The sequence below is a fragment of the Oncorhynchus nerka genome, linkage group LG15 (genome assembly GCF_034236695.1).
Source record: "Oncorhynchus nerka isolate Pitt River linkage group LG15, Oner_Uvic_2.0, whole genome shotgun sequence".
In the NCBI taxonomy this organism is placed as follows: Eukaryota; Metazoa; Chordata; class Actinopteri; order Salmoniformes; family Salmonidae; genus Oncorhynchus; species Oncorhynchus nerka.
Window position 1 is genome coordinate 41738046 of NC_088410.1, and position 25101 is coordinate 41763146.

A 25101-nucleotide genomic window follows, 5' to 3' on the forward strand; every position below is an offset into this window, starting at 1 on the left:
CTATATAGAAGGTCGGAAATTGCCTGTAGAAAATACTTTTCACTGTAGTTAAATTAATTTATAATTAGATTTCTTTCCTCCGCCTATTGTCATCGGTATTTTTGTATTTGGTGAGTGATAGCAAAGCAGTCGGTGCATTTTGTAACAATAACAAAGATGCTTAGATAATGGTTGACTTGAATATAATGAAAGAGCCTGCAAGACATACATAGAACGCAGTGAATTACATTTCTATGGCGCGAGCATTCAAAGTTCAAAGTATTTCAGGAATTGCAAAATGATAACTAATATAATGAAAGTTATATTAAACCATGGAAACATTGTGAATCCTGCCATTGGCTGTGGTGGTTGCTAAGGAGTATGTTTCTCCGTTGCTGCGTCGAATAGGCAATGAAACATCAGCGGTCACTGATCATCGCATCTATATCAGGTAGAACAACGCCTTTATCCCGCTTAAACATTTTATAATAAGACATGTCACTCTTGTAATGGACTGATGAAAAGTTTTTTTTATAGCCGAATGCATTTTTTAAATTATAGGACCGAATATGGCAGCCGGTTGCATTGTGGTGCCTCTCATCATACCGATTCGAATCCCCCCTCCTGGTAAAGCCAAGCATGAGATAGACACCACAACTCCAGTGGAGCTCAAATCAGGTGAAAACAAGCGTGTATCCATAATGTGTGGATGTTGCTAGAGTAAATATTAATATATATCATCTACCACTTTTATGTTTGAACATTGTTTCATTGTTAAAAACGAGATCCACAATGCACTGATAGACAACATCTGCCCTAGATTCCAAGGTTTTTTGACAAACAACATATATTGCTGCCTAGATACCCAAGATGTCACTATCTACTACACTCTGGATGGTACTAAACCAGAGGTGACGAAGAGACCAGGGTTTGGAGAGAACAACACTTTGAAGTATAGCGGACCAATACGCTTACCTGAGGGCAAAGTGTCAGTCAAAGCTCTGGCTATCACCAGGTTGGATTGTGAAAGGATTCTACAAAAATATATCACACAAAGACATTTATTGTTTCATTGCCATTCAGTCTTGGGTCAAATATGATTTAGTTTTCCCTGTACAATTGAATCAACATAATAGTCCCAAAAGTGCAAACTCCAAGCAAAATCAAGGGTACCTTACATGCTTATTTCACTGAGGTCTGGTGCTGTTATGTTATAATAATTACTATTATGGATAATTGATGACTGAAACTGAATCTGCCTTAGGGATGGTCGAGAGAGTGCCATTGTCACCAAGCTATTTCTGGTGGAGTATGTGCCCTCAAACGAGCCACCTTCCATTGAGGACAAGGATGATAACTTTCTGAAGGAGTATGAACGAGACCTCTCTAGACAGGTATAGTCAGGCATATTTGCATGCTAACACTTCATTTCAATGTCGTATGAAGTTTGACATGTAACGACAGCTTATGACAAGATATGTCACATTGCCAGTCTGCATTAAATTTGCTATGAATCTCTAAAACTTTACTAAAACGTCATGCTTCTTCACAGATTTTCTGGGGAAGCCTAGCAATGACGTGACATAACTGACACAACTGTTATTGCATGTTAGGCTACATCAAGCGCTAAGGCATTCTCATGAAAACTGTATGCATTACAATGAAGGAGTATTCAAACAAATGTGTTGTCATCTGCATCAATATTTGTTCTGAACAAGCTGAGGGGAAGCTGAGTATACTGTTACTGTGGGTCTATTGCATTGTTCTGTTTCTCACAGGAGATGGGGACAGCGAACGGTTCTGGAGATGCCTCACTGAAGCTTCAAGGTATGTCTAATTGAATAACTTTTACTGATGAGCAATTTACACTGCCCAAACAACATCCCAAAGATAGCTCAATACCAATTTCCCTAAAGGGCTATTTCCCCCTCCACTATAAAAAATATTAGTGTCACAAAAATATTTGTGTACACTTGACCATACAACTGTCATACTGTAATGTAAGTACTAAATGTCATATTCATGTGCAATGTGAAACACTGTTATAAACTCAATATCAGCATTTCTAAATGCTTGTCTCAATACGTGCAAGCTGCTGTGTCAGTGCATACCATAGAATTAGAATAGGATCTCTATGGTGCGAACACTGTCAAACGGACATGTACTATATATATGGAGATTCATATAATTCTTATAAACTTTATAATTTTCATAAGCTATAATATGAAGGGGATTCCCGATAGTTTATGAATGTTATGCAGTGCAAGAGCGTGTAAGTTTTGGTAATAGTTGTGTATGTCCTCTTTAGTGCCAAAGACCTACCGGCCCCCTAAAGGTCCACGGTTCCTCAGCAGCCGTCTAGGGCCTGTGTCCCCTGCTCTGGAGCCCATGTCTTCACATCGTTCTCAAACACTGGTACATTCACCAAAAATATATTGTGAATATTATTTAAGCAGTAAGGCCCGAGGGGGTGTGTTGTATGGCCAATATACCACGGCTAAGGGCTGTTCTTAGGCACGACCCAACGCAGAGCCCTTAGGGCTCGAACCACCCGGTTTATAATTATATTTATATTATCAATTATATTATATCCTTATTGCGGTGATGATGGTGACTGGTTGTACTTTGGTCAATTATCAGAATCTGCTAAGAGTTAACAAATACATTGTGACCCATGCGGGAATCAAACCCACAACCCTGGTGTTCCAAGTTAGCTTATGGTCATTGTCATACCATGCATAGATTATCAAATCATATGAGCAAATACAGCTCCTTACTTAGAACGCCACAGAACATTAATTCTTTGGTGTTAAATGGTCTTTCAGAATGCAAGCTTGGAAGACAGTCCTTTCAAAAACCTAACCAGCACTCAAATGTCAAGGATCCAAAGGGAGACAGACTTTCTGAGGTGAGTGAACAGAAAGTGAGAGAGAGAGAGAGAGAGAGAGAGAGAAAGAAAGAGAAAAAGAGACAAAGATGCAGAGATTGTTTCTAATGGAGAAGCGAATGATCTCTCGCGACTTCTACCTTTCCCTAGGTGTGCAAAGTGTTTGAGCCATCGCCCCTCAGACCCCTTTGCCCGCTTTTGTCTGCAGTGCGGCACCGCTGTGCTGCCTGTGCCAGGCCAGAGGCTGCCACCCACAGAGGGTGGACAGGTATCACCCCAGTCCTAAAACCAACTTCTACTATTTGATACTGCTACTATTGTTAACATTTTGTTGATGGCCTACTCTTTGACTGTGTGCACATTTTACAGTGTGGCATTTAACATTAGGTTCATTTTACTGTGTTTGTTTTATGATGCAGAAAAATGCCACCACAAAATAATATGATTTCAGGGAAAATCACAAAAAGGATTTGGATATACTTTTGAATATTGCAGTATATAGCCGCAAAATGTAAATGCAGTTTAGTGTTATTCAGTGTTTTAAGTAGTTTTCCTCCCTTAAGTCACCCAAGGATAAAATGTCTGTATGTTCATTCTGGCATTTCAATTCAATGTTTACCAGTCCAGGTTTGGGTTCTCCTTTGTATTTAGATGGGCTTGTGTGTCCACTGTAAAACAATGGTGCCTGTCAACACCCCCACATGTGTGGTATGTGAGGCCCCCATGAGCCCCCAGCTCCAGCCTCAGGCCAGCTTAAGACTCCAGGTAAATATCAAGATTACTGCCACAAACACTCCGCTTTCAAACACCTTGTGACTTTGCACATATACACGTTTGAATATAGAATACTTTATTTGCAGGTGTGTTAACATTTACCTTTTCAATACAAAGCAGTGTAAATGGATAGTTTTTTTCACTTGCACTCTCTGTGTGTGTGTGTGTGTGTGTGTGTGTGTGTGTCCACTCGCTTCCTTTTCCTGTGCTGTAGAACAAGGTGATCTGTCCGTCATGTGGAACCGGAAACCCTCCGCATATCTCAACTTGTGTCACCTGTGAAACTAAACTACTGCAGCCACCCACTGTAAGAGCTCATTGATTGTATTATAGTAGCCTAATTATCCTTATTAGGCTTAGTTTAGACTTGTATAAATGCCTAGGTTTTTGTTGTAGTATGAAATTAGTCAGAAAGCAAGCAAACTACAAAAAAAAATGTAACCAAGTTGAATTGGGTAAACTCACTTCTCAAGTTGAAAAACCTTCACCCGCAGCATATAATTACTAGCCTTTCAAGGGCGCAGCTAGCGTTTCAAGAGGGCGTTTCAAGAGGGCAGTCACATTAGTTTGTGAGACATAAGATTTTCGTCATAGGCTAGTGGTTAGAGCGTTGGACCAGTAACCGAAAAGTTGCTGCCTGGTTTGAATATCCGAGCCAACAAGGTGAAAAATCTGTCGATGTGCCCTTGAGCAAGGCACTTAACCCTAATTTGCTCCAGGGTCGCTGTTGTACTATGGCTGACCCTATAAAACATCACACATCACTGCACCAATCCGGTGTATGTGACAATAAAACATATATACTGTACATATATACATTAGTTATTGTATAATATGCTCCAGACAGCCAGTTTAATGTATCTACACTCCGAATATTTTATAGTTGAATATCAAGCTTACCTTCTGAGAAGTATCTCTCTCAACATATTGAGAGCGTGAACTACCATGAGGAGTTTATACAACCAGGTTTCTCCCATTCCGCTGCTACTATTATTAGTACGTAGCCACTGGGTCTGCAGGCTTTTGTACCATTCCATCACTAACACACCTGTTTCAAATAATGATCTAGTCATGGTTTCAGTTTGGACTAGTGGTATCAGTGGTGTTAGTGATGGGCTGGAACGAAAGCCTGCACATCCACTAGCTCTTCAGCACCCACCTTGTGAGAGACCTAGTGACTCTTGTGCATTATCAGATGTTGCTCTACATGTTGTGATTGTACACATTAGATTTCATTTCTTGAGAAGTCAAAGTGCTACCATAGGCTTTTTGACATTTTTCTGTCTAGGCTGTTTTGGGTGGTCAGAGTGCCCCGCCACTTCCATCTGGAGCAGGCAAGATGATGTCCTGTTCTAAGTGCAGCCGGGTCAACCACTCGGATGCGCGCTTCTGTGACTGGTGCGGTTCCAAGGTAAGCATACTACTTGCCCCAACCATCTGTTCCTCCATCCATTCAACCTTCCATCCATTTCACTAAAACAGAATGTTGAAAGCAGCAATGAGGCTGGTTCTACCAGGTTAACATTAGCCTCTAGCAATTTAAACTTCTTCCACTACCATAAACATACTTTTAGAAAGCTGAAGCAAGCACACACAAAGTGTACCTGTGACCATTTCATTCTCTGTTGTAAACTGGTGCCCATCCCTGCCAGCCTGGCCATTCAGTCAGCTGTTTGATCTGCTCCCGGTGCGGAGCGAGCAGCCACCCCTATGCCAAATTCTGTGGCTCCTGTGGGGTGTTTCTGGAGGGGCCACCTAGGGGGGAGTCACGTGCCAGCCTTGCCTATTCCATGGGGGGGAAACTGGAGTTGGAGCGAGTACGTCCCTCACCTTGCCATATTTACTCATATCTAAACAGGGTTGGGGGGTCAATTTCATTTCAATTCAGTCAATTCAGGAAGTAAACTTAAATTCCAATTCCATATACTGCTCACAGAGAATCATTGAGGAAAATTGGAATTTCAGTTTACTTCCTGAATTGAAATGATATTGAGCCCCACCCTGATTCTAATAACCCTTGTTAAAAGGGCAAACGTGTGCACACACTCTTAGTCACCAAATGTGGTACAGTGGTACATTCTCTGAGTGTTTTGTTAGAACCATCCTTCCCACAATTAAGTAAATAAAAATTTCTCTCCATTTCTATCTTTCTCAATATCTCCTTATTTCTCACCCCCCTCCTCTCTCTGTCTATCACTGTTCCTCCTTCTCTCTTTCTCTCTTTCTTTCTTTCTTTCTTTCTCTCTTTCTTTCTTTCTTTCTTTCTTTCTTTCTTTCTTTCTTTCTTTCTTTCTTTCTTTCTTTCTTTCTCTCTTTCTTTCTCCCTCTCTCAACAGATGTCCACTCACACCTCTGACGGTGCCACTGCCACCTGGCAGGCTGTGCCCTCCTCCGTTTCCCCCGGTGTGGCGTTGGCCCCGGCTCCAGCACGGGCGGACCAGCAGACTCAGACGGTGGGCTTGTTCTACCCGTCGGGCACTGAAGTCCACAGGAAGGGCCAGCAGGTGGCGCTGGAGCTGAGGAGACAGGAGCAGATGAGGGACCGCAGACCACTGCTCACAGCTATAAGCCCAGGCAGAGGTGACCACTTGCCAGGGCCTAAATAAATTCTAACTAGTGTAGGGTGAAGTTGCCCCTAGATGCTGATCTTGGGTCAATTTAGCATTTTCCCCACTATTGGTTAAGGTTAGGATTGTTTATCCTAGATCTGTTCCTAGAGGGAACGTTATCCCAGAGCACTACTAACCCTAATGGAGCGATAGAGGGAGAAAATCCGCAGTGAAGCCTGAACTGGCGACCATGTGGTTACAGGGCAACAGCACAGGGCGAGGGCATTTTTTTTGTGCCCCAAAAGCCCAGGCCTCCCGGCAGAGTTAGTAAGACACCTGCATAGACGGAGGTTATACAGTACAAGCACTAACCAACGCTACAGAGCTGACCACTTTCTCAATCAATCACATTTATTTTATAAAGCCATTTTCACATCAGCAGTTGTCACAACGTGCTATACAGATACCCAACCTAGAACCCCAACGAGCAAGCAAAGCAGATGCAGAAGCACGGTGGCTAGGAAAAACTCCCTGGAAAGGCAGGAACCTCCTACTGTTTTATTGCTTGCACCACGAAGTAGTAAAATAAATGCTGGGGACTCTTTTTTTAGAAACTGTCTCTGACACTTTTGTTCTCCCTTTTATCGCTCTCTCACTCTTATCTAGGGTACTGGAGGAAGCAGCTGGACCATGTGTGTGCTCACCTGCGCAGCTACACTCAGAACAACACTGAGTTTCGAGCTCTCATAGGGGAGCCTCGCATGGGCCGGGTATGACCAGCCTCTCTCATAACTAATCCGGGCTATAATCTTGGTAATACTTTACTGAAAACAAACAGATACAGAATGTTTTATTAGCTTGTATGAACCTTTATGTACAGTTGAAGTCAGAAGTTTACATACACCTTAGCCAAATACATTTAAACTCAGTTTTTCACAATTCCTGACATTTAATCCTAGTAAAAATTCCCTGTCTTAGGCCAGTTAGGATCACCACTTTATTTTAAGAATGTGAAACGTCAGAATAATAGTAGAGAGAAGGATTTATTTCAGCTTTTATTTCTTTCATCACATTCCCAGTGGGTCAGAAGTTTACATACACTCAATTAGTATTTGGTAGCATTGCCTAAATTGTTTCGGGTAGCCTTCCACAATCTTCCCACAATAAGTTGGGTGAATTTGGGCCACTCTTCCTGACAGAGCTGGTGTAACTTAGTCAGGTTTGTAGGCCTCCTTACCCGCACACGCTTTTTCAGTTCTGCCCACAAATTTTCTATAGGATTGAAGTCAGGACATTGTGATGGCCATTCCAATACATTGACTTTGTTGTCCTTAAGCCATTTTGCCACAACTTTGGAAGTATGCTTGGGGTCATTGTCCATTTGGAAGACTCATTTGCGACCAAGCTTTAACTTCCCTACTGATGTCTTGAGATGTTGCTTCAATATATCCACATAATTCATAAGTGCACCAGTCCCTCCTGCAGCAAAGCACCCACACAACATGATGCTGCCACCCCCATGCTTCATAGTTGGGATGGTGTTCTTCGGCTTGCAAGCCTCCCTCTTTTTCCTCCAAACATAACAATGGTCATTATGGCCAAACAGTTCTATTTTTGTTTCATCAGACCAGAGGACATTTCTCCAAAAAGTACGATCTTTGTTGCCATGTGCAGTTGCAAACCGCAGTCTGGCTTTTTTTGTGGCGGTTTTGGAGCAGTGGCTTCTTCCTTGCTGAGCGGCCTTTCAGGTTATGTCGATATAGGGCTTGTTTTACTGTGGATATAGATACTTTTGTACCCGTTTCCTCCAGAATCTTCACATGGTCCTTTGCTGTTGTTCTGTGATTGATTTGCACTTTTCGCACCAAAGTACGTTCATCTCTAGGAGACAGAACACGTCTCCTTCCTGAGTGGTATGGCGGCTGCGTGGTCCCATTGTGTTTATATTTGCGACCTATTGTTTCTACAGATAAACGTGGTAGCTTCAGGCGTTTGGAAATTGCTCCCAAGGATGAACCAGACTTGTGAAGGTCTACAATTTTTTTCTGAGGTCTTGGCTGATTTCTTTTGATTTTCCAATGATGTCAAGCAAAGAGGCATTGAGTTTGAAGGTAGGCCTTGAAATACATCCACAGGTACACCTCCAATTGACTCAAATGATGTCAATTAGCTTATCAGAAGCTTCTAAAGCCATGACATAATTTCCTGGAATTTTCCAAGCTGTATAAAGGCACAGTCAACTTAGTGTATGTAAACTTCTGACCCACTGGAATTGTGACACAGTGAATTATAAGTGAAATAATCTGTCTGTAAACAGTTGTTGGAAAAATTACTTGTGTCATGCACAAAGTAGATGTCCTAACCGACTTGCCAAAACTATAGTTTGTTAACAAGAAATTTGTGGAGTGGTTAAAAAACTAGTTTTAATGACTCCAACCTAAGTGGATGTAAACTTCTGACATCAACTGTATTTCTATAACTGTAAGTTAGACAGGGTCATCATAAGATCATTAGTGTCACTAAGACATTAAAAAGGGCATTGGCCTCCCGAGTGGCGCAGCCGTCTAAGGCACTGCTTCGAAGTACTTGCTGCGTTACTGCAGATCCTGGTTCGATACAGGGCTTTGACGCAGTGTACAGCGTTTCCTCCGACACATTGGTGCGGCTGGCTTCAGGGTTAAGCGTGCATTGTGTCAAGCAGCGCGACTTGACGGGGTTGTGTTTCGGAGGACGCACGGCTCTCGACCTTTGCCTCTCCCGAGTCCGTACGGGAGTTGCAGCGATGGGACAAGACTGTAATTGGACTGTAATTGGTGCATTGGGGGGTGGGGAATGGAATTAATTGTACTTTTTTATTTATTTTTCTTCCTGGGGAAGGACTGTGGGAGGGGTCTCGAATGGTTGAGGGACAGCTATTGGGGAACTGTGGGGGGATCTTGGAGGTTTTGGGTTCACGTTTTTTGGCATGGTGGTAGATTGGTGAACATGCCCTTGAGCAGGGCATTGACCCTGGATGCTTCAGTGTATCGCTCTGAATGGGAATCTGTTGGATGACTGGTATGATGTAGTTATTGAGCAGCTTCACTGCAAGTATATTGTATGTTTCGAATATTCAATTAAGAAATATGTTTTTTTAATAAAATAAAAAAATAAAAAGACTAACTACCAATTGGATATGACAAAATTGTGTGGGGGGTGTCAGATGTTTATGACAAGTATTACAACACATTATATCTGTAAGGTGTTATCATTATCTGGAACCAAACACTATCTGTAGCATTGGTTCCAATTCATGCAAATGTCCCTAAGAAGGTATTCATAAAAATATTCCTTATCCCCAGGACAATGGGGGGAAAATGATCTTTGATGTATGTTCATGTGCTTCTTGTTTGTTTTTTTCTCGGTTCAAGATGGTTTCAGCTGTGATCCAGGAGGACAACTATGAAGTCAGTCTGAGGATCAACTTTGTCTCCGCTGGACGTGAAAAAACAAAGGTCTTTCATTTTTGCTATGCTATGACACTTTGAAATGGACACATTTAAATGTACATTTCTGTTATACATTGTAATATGTCACCCGTCAATCACTTTTCATTTGCTAAATATTGTGGGATTCCTTGTCCTGTGTAAAATCTTCCTTTAGTAAATTCTGCTTTGTCTTGTCTGGAGCATATTTCAGGCCAAACTAAAGGCCTACAACAAATATTTTCTTAGTCCTGTCAGGTAGACGGGACTGAGAAGCTCCTTATCCTATCAGAGAACCAGAACCTCAGCAGTGTGACGGAAGGCATGAGTGGCCTATCAGCCAGACAGACCAGCCTGGGTGAGAAAGGTAAACCTACCTACTTTTTATTTCAACTTGAGATATTAATACAAGCTACTGTCTATCTTATTCTTATCACTCTGGGACAGATTACGTTTCTGTTTAGGGGGGTGGAGACTTCGCTAGTATCTTTCTCTCAACCTCTCCTGCCAGACCCTAATTAAGCATCTGACGCAATTACGCAATATTTTATTTATTCTACTTTAGAGGATTTTTATTAACGAGAGATTTACTAAATTTACATGCCTGAGCCCCGTCGCCATGGGGCATGTGTAGACCAATACACCAGAATCCGACACTACATGCTTGACTCTTAAGCCAGAATACTAACCTTAGTCATTCATTGACGTCTCAGAAGTATTGGGTTATTATTTGTTTTAGATCATTCTTTATATTCATGTGAATTTATTTTAGGTACAGTTTTATGTACTGTGTATTCATGTTGTCTGGCTGTGATGTTGCTGTTAGAGAGTGAGAATGCTACCTCAAAGTCTGCAGCTTCCAAATCAGTGAAAAACCTCAGTCAGAGCTGGACCTCAGACGTTGCACAGAAACCGCCTGTGAGTTGGACTTTTTCTTAGCTGAGGCTTTGGCTCGGACTTGGAACAACCCAGAAACAACCACAAGCCCTTGTGGAGATCTGAGAGGATCACATATGGTCCACCCGGCTCTCCAATAGGCTTGGTAGGACTTTAGGCATATTGCTTTTGCCTGTCAAATCCTTTCAGATCTCCACAGGTACCGAGGGTTTAAGGGATTGGGGTTGGGGTTGTTTCTGGACCGAGCCATAGCTTTATACTTTTGTTTTCAGTCGTTTGTGCCCTTGGAAAAGTGCAAACTTTCTGCAGTGCAGTTCAGTTGAATCCAACTGCATTATTTCACGGGCATGATCTGTTTCAATGCACACATTCACGATGGTGCTAGGTCACTGCATATCTAACTGTAAGTGAATGGTGTTATTGTCCAATGACCTTAATTTTTTATGACAATTTATTTCTATTTCCAAGCCATCCAAAGACAGTCTGCTTCTGAGGGAAGTTGGCCCAGACGGGAGGGGGGAGATCTCTGTGGTCCAACAACTGCTTGATGAGGTAACTTAATCAAAGCTGGTAAAAGGAATGTTCATATTGAGATGCTAGTTAAGATTCTGTCTCGAAGGACCATGAAATAACTACACCGACTGATATAGCCGAACCGAACTGTACTACGCTGACCTGGTTGCACAGATTCCAGAGTTGCTGGAATCTTGTTACATCCATGTGAAAGGAATATCAGAGCCAGCACTGCAGCTTTCGGGTCGGCATGGTAGAAAAAGAAAATCTAATTTTCCCTGCTTGTATTGCCCCGAACATTGCGATGTTGTGCCAGGGTGCAGATCCCTCATGCCAGGGGTGCGCCGGGCACCCTGCCCTGGTTGTTGCTGTGCTGCACGAGCACCACGAGGTCCTCCCTGTGCTGGTACAAAGGGGAGCTGACGTCAACCGGCAGTCTGGGCCGTAAGTACAGTGCCAACGGATTAAAGTCATTCAGATTTTTATTCAGATTCCCCCGGAGAATCTTGTTGGAAGTGGTCTCCCGAAGTGCTATTACTTTAAGCCTGCTACACACTACGCGAACGGAGTGCCGTATAATGTCCATTCTAAAAAATTCAGCGGCACAAAAACTCTTCGCAAACTAAGCTCCGTCTGCGTAGTGTGTAGCAGCCTTTACATGTGCATGAGCTGCATCCAACCATTAATCGACACGGGTATGAATTTCATGCTGAAAATACTCTTGAGATGTTGGACCTGGGATTGTCGTTCCTGTGTCTTTCCACTTTAAAAAAGGTTAAGTTTCTCTCTTTCTTCTTTCATAGGGTGAACAACACCGCTCTGCATGAGGCTGCTGCTCTTGGGAGTAAGGGCTTACGGTGTGCAGAGACACTATTAGGGTAAGAGACTACCAGCTATATACTTTATATCTGCATGCTCCGGTTTAGTGCACGCACGTAGGACAGCCCCAAGCCATTGCATAGGCCATATCAGGAATTTACTATTTCCAAAATACTGTACATCAGGGTTTCCCTGGGGCCACATTTAGTTTTTTGCCCTAACACTACACAGCTGATTCAAATAATCTAAGCTTGATGATGAGTTGGTTATTTGAATCAGCTGTGTAGTGCTAGGCCAAAAAACAAAATGTGCCCCAGGTTGGGCCCCTGGACCGAGTTTGGGAAACCCTGCTGTACATAACCAGGGTCAATTCATTTATCCCATCCCAATCCTTCCAGATGCAACGCCAGCATTCGGAAGAAGAACGACAGAGGTCTGACGGCCTATGACTTGGCAGTTACTTCAGATTGCAGCCCTTTGGTGTCTCTACTAGCTGCTAAGATGGGTCAGGGCATGCTAGACAGACTGGTCAAACCCAGGACTCACCCAAACCTAGATGCATTCTGATGACAGAGAGAATTGTGTGTGGCCCCCAAATGGCACCCTATTCCCTATGGGCCCTGCTCAACAGTAGTGCACTAAATAAGCAACAGGTTCCCATTTAGGATGCAACCTTTTCTCCATGGTGGCCTTATTTTCTGAATTGACCATTCATCAATTATCTTGAATCTGTTAATCAATTATAATTTCCAGAAATGGGATTGATAAGGAATTTACCCCAACCTTATGTACTGTAGTGCTACAAACATCTACAACCATTTGAGGAAAAACACAAATTTCTTGTAAATGGCTAATTTGTTAATACTAACAAAACATTCGATTTGAATACAGATGCGCAATATAGTACTTGATTATAATAATAAATGGTACACATACTACTAGCTATAGTAACTAACACTAGTTCTAAGAGGCATGTACACTGAGGTCCAAAAGTATTGACAGTGACCCATTCCAGCGCTTTGAAATAAAACAATAACTGATGTTTAAGTGCAGACGGTCAGCTTTAATTTTAGGATATTTTCATCCATAGAAATTACATCACTTTTTGTTAATGGCCCCCCCAGTTTAAGGAACCAAAAGTATTTGGACAAATTCACTTATTCAGAAAGTATTCATACCTGTTGACTCATTCCAAATTTTGTTACACTCGGAATGTAAAATATATTACATATTTTCCTCTTACCCATCTGTAAACAAACCTCATAATTACAAAGTGAAAACATGTTTTTAGAAATTGTTGCAAATTTATTGAAAAATAAACACAGAAGTATCTCATTTACATCACACCCGAGTGTCTTTCTGGGTAAGTCTCGAAGAGCTTTGAACACCTGCATTGTACAATATTTTCCCATTATTCTTTATACAAGTCTTCAAGCTCTGTTAAATTGGTTGTTGCTAGACAACCATTTAAGGCTTGCCAAAGATTTAAGCATATTTAAGTCAAAACTGTAACTCTGCCATTCAGGAACATCCACTGACTTCTTGGTAAGCAACTCCAGTGTAGATTTGGCCTTGTGTTTTAGGTTATTGTCCTGCTGAAAGGTAAATTCATCTCCCAGTGTCTGGCAGAAAGCAGACTGAACCAAGTTTTCCTCTAGGATTTTACCTGTGCTTAACTTCATTCCATTTTTTATTTATCTTGAAAATCCCCAGTCCGTAATGATAACAAGCATACCCATAACATGATGCAGCCACCACTATTCTTAAAAATATGGAGAGTGGTACTCAGTCATGTGTTGTATTTGCCCCAAACATAATACTTTGTATTCAGGACAAAAAATGTATTGCTTTGCCACATTTTTTGCTGTGTACTTTTTTATTCGGCAGGGTAGCCTAGTGGTTAGAGCATTGGACTAGTAACCGGAAGGTTGCAAGTTCAAACCCCCGAGCTGACAAGGTACAAATCTGTCGTTCTGCCCCTGAACAGGCTGTTAACCCACTGTTCCTAGGCCGTCATTGAAAATAAGAATTTGTTCTTAACTGACTTGCCTAGTTAAATAAAGGTTCAATTTAAAAATTCTGTGTAGGCATCCTTTTCACTCTGTCAATTATGTTAGTATTACGGAGTAAAAGTACTGTAATTTCTTAACAGTTCACCCGATATGGATGACAATACCCTCAAATTAAAGCTGACAGTCTACACTTTAACCTGTCATTGTATCATTTCAAATCTAAAGTGCTAGAATACATAACCAAAACATTTGCCACTGTCCAAATACTTTTGGATCTCACTGTACAATATATATTCCAGCAAGCAAATGAAGACAGAATTCAGAATGTGAGTGATTTTGTTCTTTATATAATTGCCACTTGGGCTGTCGAATTATTCAGAAATGCGAGTGTATAAAATTACAATAAAATATCGTCCTTCAGTCTCTTCTGTCGATCAACAAAAATAGCTCACCATAGGTTCTCACAAATATAATGACCAAAGAAACAGTGTAACATACAATGGCTAAACTGAATAGCACAGGCACTTCCAGATGTATTTTTTCCTCCTTCTGACTGGTTGCCTGTATAGAAATACAAACCCTACAACAGACAACGACAATTTGACTAGTACACTCAATATGGCTGTTCACCAATGGAACGTTAATTTACATGGGATTCTCCATTCTAGTAATTATATTTCTATGGCCCGAATACTGGCCTGTCCCGTTTCCTGTCTCACCGCCGTAGCCGCAGGAAGAAGGCATGTCGGCACTCCTTGCTGTCCAGCGGGTAGTATTTGTCATAAAAGTCCAAGATGTACTCCTCAGTCTTGAAGCCAAACTTCTGGTATAGGAGCATGGCGGGGTTACTGGCCGAGACATGTAGAGTGACATCTTTTCCCATGCAGGTCTGTGGGGGAAAAGAGAATCTTGCCTGAAAAGATATCTTCCCTTTTTTCAACCACTTAACATGTGCTGTTGTAGATCAATCCAAACCATTTAAGTGCATTTTACGGTTATTTATTTATAGTCATTTCTTGAGCTAACTTGACTAAATCTAATGTAGCCGTAGGGTCAAGTTAGTTCTGGTCTAAAAAGCACTAAGCGCCAGTACAGCAACTTTACACCGAGTGTACAAAACATCTTCCTAATATTGAGTTGCACCCCCTTTTGGCCTCAGAACAGCCTCAATTCGTTGGGGCATGGACTCTTCGAGGTCTCAAAAGTGTTCCACAGGGATGCTGGCCCATGTTGACTCCAATGCTTCAATGTTGTGTCAAGTTGGCTGAATGTCCTTAAGGTGGTGGACCATCTTTGATACACATGGGAAACTGTTGAGCATGAAAAACCCAGCAGCGTTGCCATTCTTGACACACTCAAACCGATGCACCTGGCACCTACGACTATACCCCGTTCAAAGGCACTTAAATCTTGCCCATTCACCCTCAATGGCACACATACACAATGTCTCAAGGCTTAAAAATCTTCCTTTCGGCCTCCCTGGTGGCGCAGTGGTCTAAGGCACTGCATCACAGTGCTAGCTGTGCCACCAGAGACTCTGGGTTCGAGCCCAGGTTCTGTTGCAGCTGGCCCCGACCGGGAGGCCCATGTGGCGGTGCACAATTGGCCTAGCGTCGTCCGGGTTAGGGAGGGTTTGGCCGGCAGGGATATCCTTGTCTCATCGCGCACTAGCGACCTTTTTGGCGGGCCGGGCGCAGTGCACGCTGACCAGGTGCACATTGGTGCAGCTGGCTTCCGGGTTGGATGCGCGCTGTGTTAAGAAGCAGTGCGGCTTGGTTGGGTTGTGTTGTGTTGTGTTTCGGAGGACGCATGGCTCTTAACCTTCGCCTCTCCCGAGTCCGTATGGGAGTTGCAGCGATGAGACAAGACAGTAACTACTAACAATTGGATACCATGAAATTGGGGAGAAAAAGGGGGCAATAAAAATCCTCCTTCCCTTCATCTACACAGATTGAAGTGGATTTAACCTGTGACATCCTTCAGGGATCATAGCGTTCACCTGGTCAGTCTCATGGAAAGAGCAGGTGTTCCTAATGATTTGTCCACTCAGTGTGTATTACAATGCCAATGTGGCATCTATAAAAGCTGCACTTAACCACTTTTTATGTAGACAATTTAATTATTGAATTGCTGCTTGCAACTTGAGTATTTTTGTTTTTAATTATTATTATGATTTTGTTACCATACCTGAATGAGATGGTAGATCATGAACGTAGCGATTCCAGCCCTCCTCCACTCGGGATGCACCAGCAGGAAGGAGATGTAGGCCTCGTTGTACTTCACGTCCGGCACCATGAACCCAAAGCCGATCACCACCTTCTTATAAAGGACCACGACGCTGAAGTCGGGGTACTGGAGACACTCGGAGAGATCCACGCCTGATAAGAGAGCCAGAGAGAAAATCAGCTGTCAATCTAAAACTTTGAGGGAAATAGTTTAAAGTAGAATAAATATGCACATTGTTGTATGCTTCCATGCTATTTTTTTTACAAGGACAATGTTTCCATCGGCATTCACATGAACATTTTTAAAGGAATATTATACTTTAAATCAATGTCAGATGTTTTATAAGTAGTCTAATGTCAAGATGACTCCGTGTCCCACAACATGGGTTGTGAAGATCTAGCAATATGCCTCAACCCCAAATGAATGGAAAAGATAAGCACTGACTAAACTCAGGAAATTAGACTGTGCTCATCTTTTCCATTCATTTGGCATTGAGGTATATAGCTGGATCTACACAACCGATGGCCTGGAACATAACTCGACACTAGCCAACTTGAAATCTGTAAACATCTGACAGACTTAATTTAAAAAAAATTAAATGTCCCTTTTAAGTTCCCAGTCTGAAATAGGGCAGGGAGACATGGCCAAAATATCATATCAAGGTCTTTTAAAAAATTGGACCGTATTTTATGTTTTTGATTAATAAAAGTTCTAGATTTGCTTCATGAGTAGTGTGTGGCAACACATATATTCTAAATTATTTCAATGGGTCTATCCCCATTCGGATTGTTTTATGCTGTTCAATTCAACTTCAACCTAAAATAATTTACTGCATTTCCATCAATTTCTGCATTTCCTACCCTCATCCTACCCTACCCCTATCCTACCCACTGCACTGAGGATAGGAAACTCTGTCACCACCGTTAAATCCACTATAATTGAGAATTTCAATAAGCATTTTTCCACGGCTGGCCATGCTTTCCACCTGGCCACCCCTACCCCGGTCAACAGCACTGCACCCCCCACAGCAACTCGCCCATGCCTTCCCCGTTTCTCCTTCGCCCAAATCCAGTCAGCTGATGTTCTGAAAGAGCTGCAAACTCTGGACCCCTACAAATCAGCCGGGCTAGACAATCTGGACCTTTTCTTTCTAAAATGATCTGCCGAAATTGTTGCAACCCCTATTACTAGCCTGTTCAACCTCTCTTTCGTGTCGTCTGAGATACCCAAAGATTGGAAAGCAGCTGCGGTCATCCCCCTCTTCAAAGGGAGGGACACTCTTGACACAAACTAGTACAGACCAAAATCTATCCTACCCTGCCTTTCTAAGGTCTTCGAAAGCCAAGTTAACAAACAGATCACCGACCATTTTGAATCTCACTGTACCTTCTCCGCTATGCAATCTGGTTTCAGAGCTGGTCATGGGTGCACCTCAGCCACGCTCAAGGTTCTAAAGGATATCTTAACCGCCATCGATAAGAAACAATACTGTGCAGCCGTATTCGTTGACCTGGCCAATGCTTTCGGCTCTGTCAATCACCACATCCTCATCGGCAGACTCAACAGCCTTGGTTTCTCAAATGATTGCCTCGCCTGGTTCACCAACTACTTCTCCGACATTGTTCAGTGTGTCAAATCTGAGGGCCTGTTGTCCGGTCCTCTGGCAGTCTCTATGGGGGTGCCACAGGGTTCAATTCTTGGGCCAACTCTCATCTCTGTATCTATCAATGATGTTGCTCTTGCTGCTGGTGAGTCTCTGATCCACCTCTCCGCAGACGACACCATTCTGTATACTTCTGGCCCTTCTTTGGACACTGTGTTAACAACCCTCCAGACGAGTTTCAATGCCATACAACTCTCCTTCCGTGGCCTCCAACTGTTCTTAAACACAAGTAAAACTAAATGCATGCTCTTCAACCGATCACTGCCTGAACCTGCCCGCCCGTCCAGCATCACTACTCTGGACGGTTCTGACGAAGAATATGTGAACAACTACAAATACATAGGTGTCTGGTTAGACTGTAAACTCTCCTTCCAGACTGACATAAAACATCTCCATTCCAAAGTTAAATCTAGAATTGGCTTCCTATTTTGCAACAAAACATCCTTCACTCATGCTGCCAAACATACCCTCGTAAAACTGACCATCTTACCGATCCCCAACACCCTACTCAACAAATTGGATGCAGTTTATCACAGTGCCATCCGTTTTGTCACCAAAGCCCCATATACTACCCACCACTGCGACCTGTACGCTCTCGTTGGCTGGCCCTCGCTTCATACTCGTCGCCAAACCCACTGGCTCCAGGTCACCTACAAGACCCTGCTAGGTAAAGTCCCACCTTCTCTGCTCGCTGGTCACCATAGCTGCGTCATTACGTAGAATACATAATAACGTTACTCAAATTGACTGGCCATCTCAGCAAAAAATATGATTTGACATTTGTTCAGGTACAGACTCCCACTCTTTTCTGTACTTCTGGCTGATTGAGATATATTGATTGATGTAAGTTCTGTTCAAGATCAAACATTCGTGACCAACTATATTCATTGGGTTTGGCTCGTCGAACCCGTACTAATGCTGCTGCAGTCAGCCAACAATGATTTGCAATTTGCTGAAATTGCTGCTTGCCTGCTGCTGCCGTCACTCACAATGCACTATTGCAGCCAGGCACGTGTGTTGTGACTGAGTGTGACAGAGAAAATCTTTTTGTGTCATTTAGAGGGAAAATATGTGCATTTTAGCATTTGAGTCACTTTTCAAAAGTTGCTAAAAGTACCAAACTTTTTTTTTTAAAGTAGCTACATTTGTTGCTAGGTGCTTTAAAAAAAAAAAGTTGACAGTAGTCTGAAAAGTTGATAAATATAGCAACAAAATTGCTAAATTGGCATCACTGGTGGGACTAGGTCTGTGTGGAAAGCAGCATGGAGAGAGAGGAGAGGGATGACTCAAGTAGCGGAGTAAACTATAAAAATGGACGTTACACACGGCATATCACATTTAACAAACCAAACATTCAAATACCGTTATACAAGGTAAAGTAAAAACCCCAACCGGTATGTGCATAAATACCATTATCTAGTCAAATACGGTATACTGCCTAGCCCTAGTCTGAAATGTAAAAATGATAAAGTAAAATAAAAATCCAAACATGATAGTATGGCCCTGTTCAGTCTCCTACCTGGCCAGAAGATGTCGTGGCACATGGAGTTAATGGAGGGGATGTGGTTGGGCCGGACGTAACAGTAGTCGATGGGGGCCTCTGGATCTGGGTCCCAGAGGGGGTCCTTCCTGTGTGGGTAAGCACGGATCTCCGCCAACAGCTTCAGCTTCATAGGCTTATTCTCGTAGTCCCTCCTGGTGATGGAATCATTAGTGCACACCGTAGCGAAACGTTTTGCAATGGAAAACATTTTGCAACAAAAACAAGTTTCTTATTGGAGAAGTTCAAATTGTCACTCTCCGTTTCAGTCCATTTTTTTCTCTCGATTTGGTGTCTAGTGAATATGACCCAGGAGATTGGGTATGCCATGAAGAGGCAACATGATCTTTTTATTTGTGTGTCAAAGAGGAATGACTATTCTTCACAATGCATTTCAATCTGAATGTAATAAAGATATTGGGCACATCCAGGGGCACGTTCAGGAGGGCTACATACTGCACGTAACAGAGAAAAGCGGCATGAATAGAGCCACAATATTATTAATTCCTTCCATGCTGTGATTGTTATACCTCACCTTGAGTATCAGGGTTTAATTACGGGTTAATGTCATAGGGCAGGTGGTCACAAATGTATCGTAACCTTATTAGGGGTATAAGGCTGCATGTGGTGTGCCTCATGAAGGAGGTAAGGGCGTGTGGCATACCGTATGAAGGGTTTGAGAGTGCGGGAGGTGTACGGGCTTTTGATGCCCTGGTCTATGCTGGCGTCCAAGCCCATGATCCGGTGCCAGAAGGAAACTGTGGGCTGGTGGTACCCTCTTCTGCTGGACACCGTTGTCTAAAAGGGATCAAATGCATTCCATAGACATGTGATCGAAGCAAAAGATGTATCACGCATGTGATGTAATGTGTTTGGAAATATTCCAACCATTCCTCTCGTTTTCGTTCTTCTAGTTCGTGAACGCTCATAACAAATCGGAATTTAATCGTAATAAATGCCACAAAGCAGACTTTTTATCGAAAGCGACCAAGAGTACAGAGTGCATACATTTGTGTGCGTGTGTGACCTGTGAACCAATTTGCCATCTGTGCTCATGGTAGTGAAGGTGTACCTGGAAGCGGTCGAGGATTCGGAGGTCCTGGCTGGTGGTGCGGTACTTCCCTGTGCCGGAGCCCCCGTAGCGGCCCTGTCCCCCGTACACCCCTCCCACCAGACTGAGGGTGGCACTGACCGCCTGATCGATGTCCAACAGGGGGAGCCCTCTCTGGCGTTTGGCCTGCCTCACCAGTAGCTTCCTGTGCAGCCGCTTGGCCTGCGCAGTCACTGCCAGCGCCTGTGGACAGGCCTCTAGGCGCCGCAGCAGCACGCGCTCTTCATAAAGGCTGAGGGGGGCAAACCGGGGCTCTGAGGGAGGCAAACCCTCCCCCTTCTCTGTTAGGACTCCCCTCCTCCTCTCCCCGCCACCCCACACCCCCTGGCCACGTTGGATTGGCCTTTGCCGTGCCCCCTTCTCTCGTCGTCTTCATCGTCCCGGCCCTCCTCTTCATCACTCTCTGCTTCCTGCTTGATGTGCGCCCCTGGTCGCAGCTTCTTGCGAACGACAAGGGTGCCAGTGCCCAGGGACATGCTGGATGAGGGAATATACTCAATGCCGGGATCGATGAAGCCTTCGCCGTTCAGCTCCTCGTCATCTGGCATTTCAAATCAGAAATGGGAAATATAAACAATACATTCTGTGAGATTTCCAGACATTCGCTGATTATTTCAACTAATTAAATACCACTTCGTTTTTGAGGAATATGATTTATGAAATGTTGTACTGTATATCCTAGAAATAAATGTATATTGGCATGGAATGCACCTTGGAATATTGCTCCATTGTTGACTTTTTTTTGTTTTTGGCCCACCCACGAATCTTACATTGTGGTATTAAATGCTATCTGACACCATTTCTCATCTTGCCCCTGTGGGCCAAATTTGGACTGCTCACCACTAAAACAGTAACTGTATTCTGAATGGTTCCTTTCATTTTCTATCTAGACTAAAAATTCCAAGATCAAGGGGACCCTGACTTCTTACCGTGAAATAGTGCCATTGGTGGCATGACGTCAGGGATGAGGTCAGCCTCCGACAGCAGGCTGGGCGTGGCTGAGTGGGAGGCGGGGGTGCCGGGTGCAGAGAAGTCTGGAGAGGGCGACGGCGAGGGGCTGGTGAGTGGCGTTCGGTCCGAGGAGCTCATTGAGGAGAAGTCCACCACCTCGCCTTTCTCCAGGACAAAGTCGGGTCGCCTCCCACCGCCACGGCCGCTGAACTTGACAGGCGTGGAGGAGGCGCTGCGATCCATGTACCCCGCCGCCTCCTTCTGCGCCCGCCGGATGTCCTTGGCCTCGTGGGTCCGTGAGCGCTTTTCTTTCAGCTGCATGGCACATTCCACCGGATTACGGCCCGCGCGCTTCCGTAAGCCTTCCACCGTGATGATGGGCTCCAGGGTTGGCTTGGAGGCAGCTGAGAAAGTAACAAATGCCAGCTAAGCAAAAATGGTTAAACAAAAAGGGCTCTAAATGCTCAATCAAAAACACATGCATGTACAGTCGCCTGGAGGGGTGAATTTATTTGGACTTACACTTCAACAGTAGCTGGTTATCCCTCAAAAAAATGTTGATTCGCACAACAGACTTTGCACAATTCTGCAAACTGCTTAGGGTTAACTACCTCTAACAATAATTTAACATTTGTAATATCCCTGTCATTTTTAAAGTCATGTCCCCCCTTGACTTTTCCTAAATAAGTCTATTTAACACACAAAAGAATCATTTGGTTGTGTCTGAAAATGTGAAAACTTAATGTTATTTATGAGTGTTCTCCGCAGTTCACCTTTAGACTTTAGGGAGGCCACAGAGGACTTGTCCCCATCTGGGCGCAGAGTGGGTGGACGGTTCTGCACCAGCTTCCACCAGCCTGGCTCGCCAAACTCCTGGGCCCCTGAGCGAAAGAACGTGGGGCTCCCCACCGACAAACAGCCCGCCACCGTGCTCCACCACGTGGAAGTCTTCTTTCTGCAGGTGAAGCATCAAAAACTCGATCCATTTACAAAATACTAGACTTGTAAAGAATAACTCAAACATAGCTCTTCTTTCCACAAAGGTTGGGTCAAGTTCCAAATATGTCCGCCCTTGATATTCTGATAATTGACTGAACAATTATCAGGTTTTCTGTTTACATGTTTAGGGTTGTATGCAAACTTATCAAAACCTTACCAACTGACATCCAAATTAAGGTTGTTTTCTTTCTAACCTGGTGCCCAGTAGGAAGGTCCAGTGTCTCCCAATAAAGGCACAGATGTCCTCCTTCCATCTAAAGTAGCCTTGACGCCCCATGCCCTCCAATGAAAGATTATACATGGCCAACATAACAACCTGAAATAAAACAGAAAACACACCGAACTGCAGTGAAAACCAGGAAAATAATATGACATTCATTCAGTACTAGAGGGCAGTTGCCCAGAACAAATATAATCAATGAAAAGGTCTACAGCAATATACAATATATAGTACTCTGCAATTTTATACTTGTTCATACTTTAGATAAGGATATTGTCCCGTATATGTGTATTAAGGTGTTCCTCTTTTGACCCTGTTCATGTTCTTATTATCTTACGTAAGCTGCACTGCAAATCAGTTCTTTATAGTGCTTCATTGTGGCACATGTACCTGTTGCCAGGTGAGTCTCATCCTCTCAAAGGTCTCCTTGACATCTTCTGTACAGTCATAGCAGGTGAACTTGAAGAAGTTGTCTCCTTTCAGGTAGCTGGGTTGCTCTCCGTGCAGCTGTGCTGAATGGTGGGGATGAGAATAAAAAAGACTGCTAAGAGACTAGGCATTCTGTTCATTTCATTCTCATTCTTTATTTGAAAAGCATGTACGGTGCAACAGGACACGACATGACATCCAAATATTGAACAGCAGCCCTTCAGAATATGTATGAATGGACAGATAAGGCAAATCCCAGTGAAATTACAGAGGAAATAACAGCGTAAAATATACTCTGTCCAAATTGTAGTGACAAATTTGCAATTGTTAAGTGATATTGGGAAAGAACGATGCCTCGTCGCAGGGAGAGGTCGATCTCCCCCCCAGGGGCTGCCTGGCCCTCCTCTCACCGATGGGGATCCACTTGTGGCACTTGTCGCAATAGAAGGCCATGTCTTCATTCCAGCCACCCTCGGCATCCTCCCCAAGATCGCTGTTGAGCGAGTCACCGCTCTGGTCGTGCGAGAGGTCCACCGAGGCCTGGTCTTCCGACTCCACGATGAGCAGCGTCTCGCCCTCCACCTCACCCTCCTCCAGCCCCTCCGAGGCAGAGGTGCACATGGCCTCATCTTCCACTTGGCTCCTCTGCTCAACACCTCTTTCCATCATAACCAGGTGGAGTCAGACAGTCTACTCCTGGGTAGAAAGAGTGAAGAGTTTTAGTTTTACCAGCCACAATTGGGTAAGGACATTTTTCAAATAAAAGCAGTATAATTCAGGGATTCCCTATTCTATGAGAGAAATCATAACGTTGCCTACTACCTAACTAAACACTATGTATAGCCTACCTTTAGGGATCAAACTGCATGCCACACATTGCCCTATATGTTTTTCAAAACCAGTGACAATCAATAGCTATCCAGATGGCAATGGCTTCTGCAGTGTCAGCTAGTTTACTTTTCCTCCAAACCCATAATTGATAAATCATTGGCCAGAGAATCTACAAAGATGTCTATTGTAAAAGGCAATTAGCATAAAGACAGCCCAGCCTAGTTCGAAAACAATCTATGGTGTACTACATTGCTTTATCAATATTTCAACACGTACAATAGCCATACTACACGTGGCTACATAACAATTGTCAAAGAAGTTGTTATGCCTGGGGTTGGTCGGAGCCCTGCTGCCCCGATTCTCTCCTGTCGCGCTCTGCCTTGAGCTCCTTGGTCAGACTTCTTTGTTGCTCGAGCACTCGCAGGTTCTCTCTCTTCCTCTCCAAACGTTCAATGTCTCTAAGTACTCCCGCATGAAGTCTCTGATGAAGAACAAACAAAAAGACCACTGTAAAAGCTATCTAAAATGATGGCTAGAAGTGTTGTTTACCTCATGGTCCCAGTTTTGCTTGAGATGCACTCCTGCAACGGTGCTCACCGTAAGTATCACAGAAATGCCCAGTACAACTTTAGAGGTTGTAGACATAGCTAGCTATCTAGTATTGCATGTAGCCATCTACCGTTAGCTGTCTGCTAGCAGAAAGTATGAAGATGCTAACTCTAGTTAGCTAACATTGGCTACAAGTAATGTTTCTGCTTACAACTCTCTCAATGTAGCTAGCTAAGTTGCAACGGACTTTTGAATGGGACACATTGTACCCTACTATGACTTCTTGCTAGTTAGCTAGCTAACGTTATCTATGAATTGGAGTGTACAGTAATTGAGCTGGTCGGTAGGCTAGCTAGCTAGCTAACGTTAATTGGTTACCTCTTGATCCCAGTTTTGCTTGAGATGCACTCCTGCAACGGTGCTCACCGTAAGTATCACAGAAACACCCAGTACAACTTTAGAGGTTGTAGACATAGCTAGCTATCTAGTATTGCATGTAGTTTGAAGACAAAGGGAATTGCTCAACTAAGACTTGGATAACGTTAGCACAGGACATCTCAGTTATGTGTCGAGGTCGACGAGTTTAGGCTGTATAGTGGAGTACCGAATCAGGCGACAGTCGAACAAATCGATTTAGACTTTCTAAACATTTATACAATTAATAATAACTTGCAAATATTCGGGACAT

General features: G+C 43.4%; 3 protein-coding genes across 3 annotated transcripts; 1 reads left to right on the plus strand and 2 right to left on the minus strand.

Moving 5' to 3' along the window:
- Nucleotides 1-56: 56 nt before the first annotated feature.
- Nucleotides 57-16841, plus strand: dzank1 (double zinc ribbon and ankyrin repeat domains 1). Its single transcript, XM_029682330.2, has 21 exons — nucleotides 57-430; nucleotides 541-657; nucleotides 841-994; nucleotides 1244-1373; nucleotides 1758-1806; nucleotides 2288-2394; nucleotides 2805-2887; nucleotides 3017-3134; nucleotides 3518-3631; nucleotides 3855-3947; nucleotides 4929-5051; nucleotides 5293-5457; nucleotides 5977-6220; nucleotides 6856-6959; nucleotides 9600-9683; nucleotides 9903-10020; nucleotides 10480-10571; nucleotides 11019-11102; nucleotides 11380-11507; nucleotides 11867-11941; nucleotides 12281-16841. The coding sequence occupies exons 1-21, from the start codon at nucleotides 391-393 to the stop codon at nucleotides 12447-12449; spliced, it is 2391 nt and encodes a 796-aa protein (XP_029538190.1). The 5' UTR covers nucleotides 57-390; the 3' UTR covers nucleotides 12450-16841.
- Nucleotides 14220-23702, minus strand: LOC115142687 (cysteine-rich protein 2-binding protein-like). Its single transcript, XM_029682333.2, is given in 11 exon segments — nucleotides 14220-14783; nucleotides 16082-16272; nucleotides 19303-19478; nucleotides 19988-20121; nucleotides 20396-20767; nucleotides 20770-20975; nucleotides 21364-21789; nucleotides 22159-22340; nucleotides 22579-22700; nucleotides 22995-23116; nucleotides 23444-23702. Coding segments are annotated over 11 exon segments (2364 nt in total). The 3' UTR covers nucleotides 14220-14609.
- On the minus strand, nucleotides 23644-24758 carry LOC115142688 (protein PET117 homolog, mitochondrial). Its single transcript, XM_029682334.2, has 3 exons — nucleotides 24414-24758; nucleotides 24193-24345; nucleotides 23644-23729 (listed from the first exon to the last, which is right to left on the minus strand). The coding sequence occupies exons 1-3, from the start codon at nucleotides 24507-24509 to the stop codon at nucleotides 23724-23726; spliced, it is 255 nt and encodes an 84-aa protein (XP_029538194.1). The 5' UTR covers nucleotides 24510-24758; the 3' UTR covers nucleotides 23644-23723.
- Nucleotides 24759-25101: the final 343 nt, after the last annotated feature.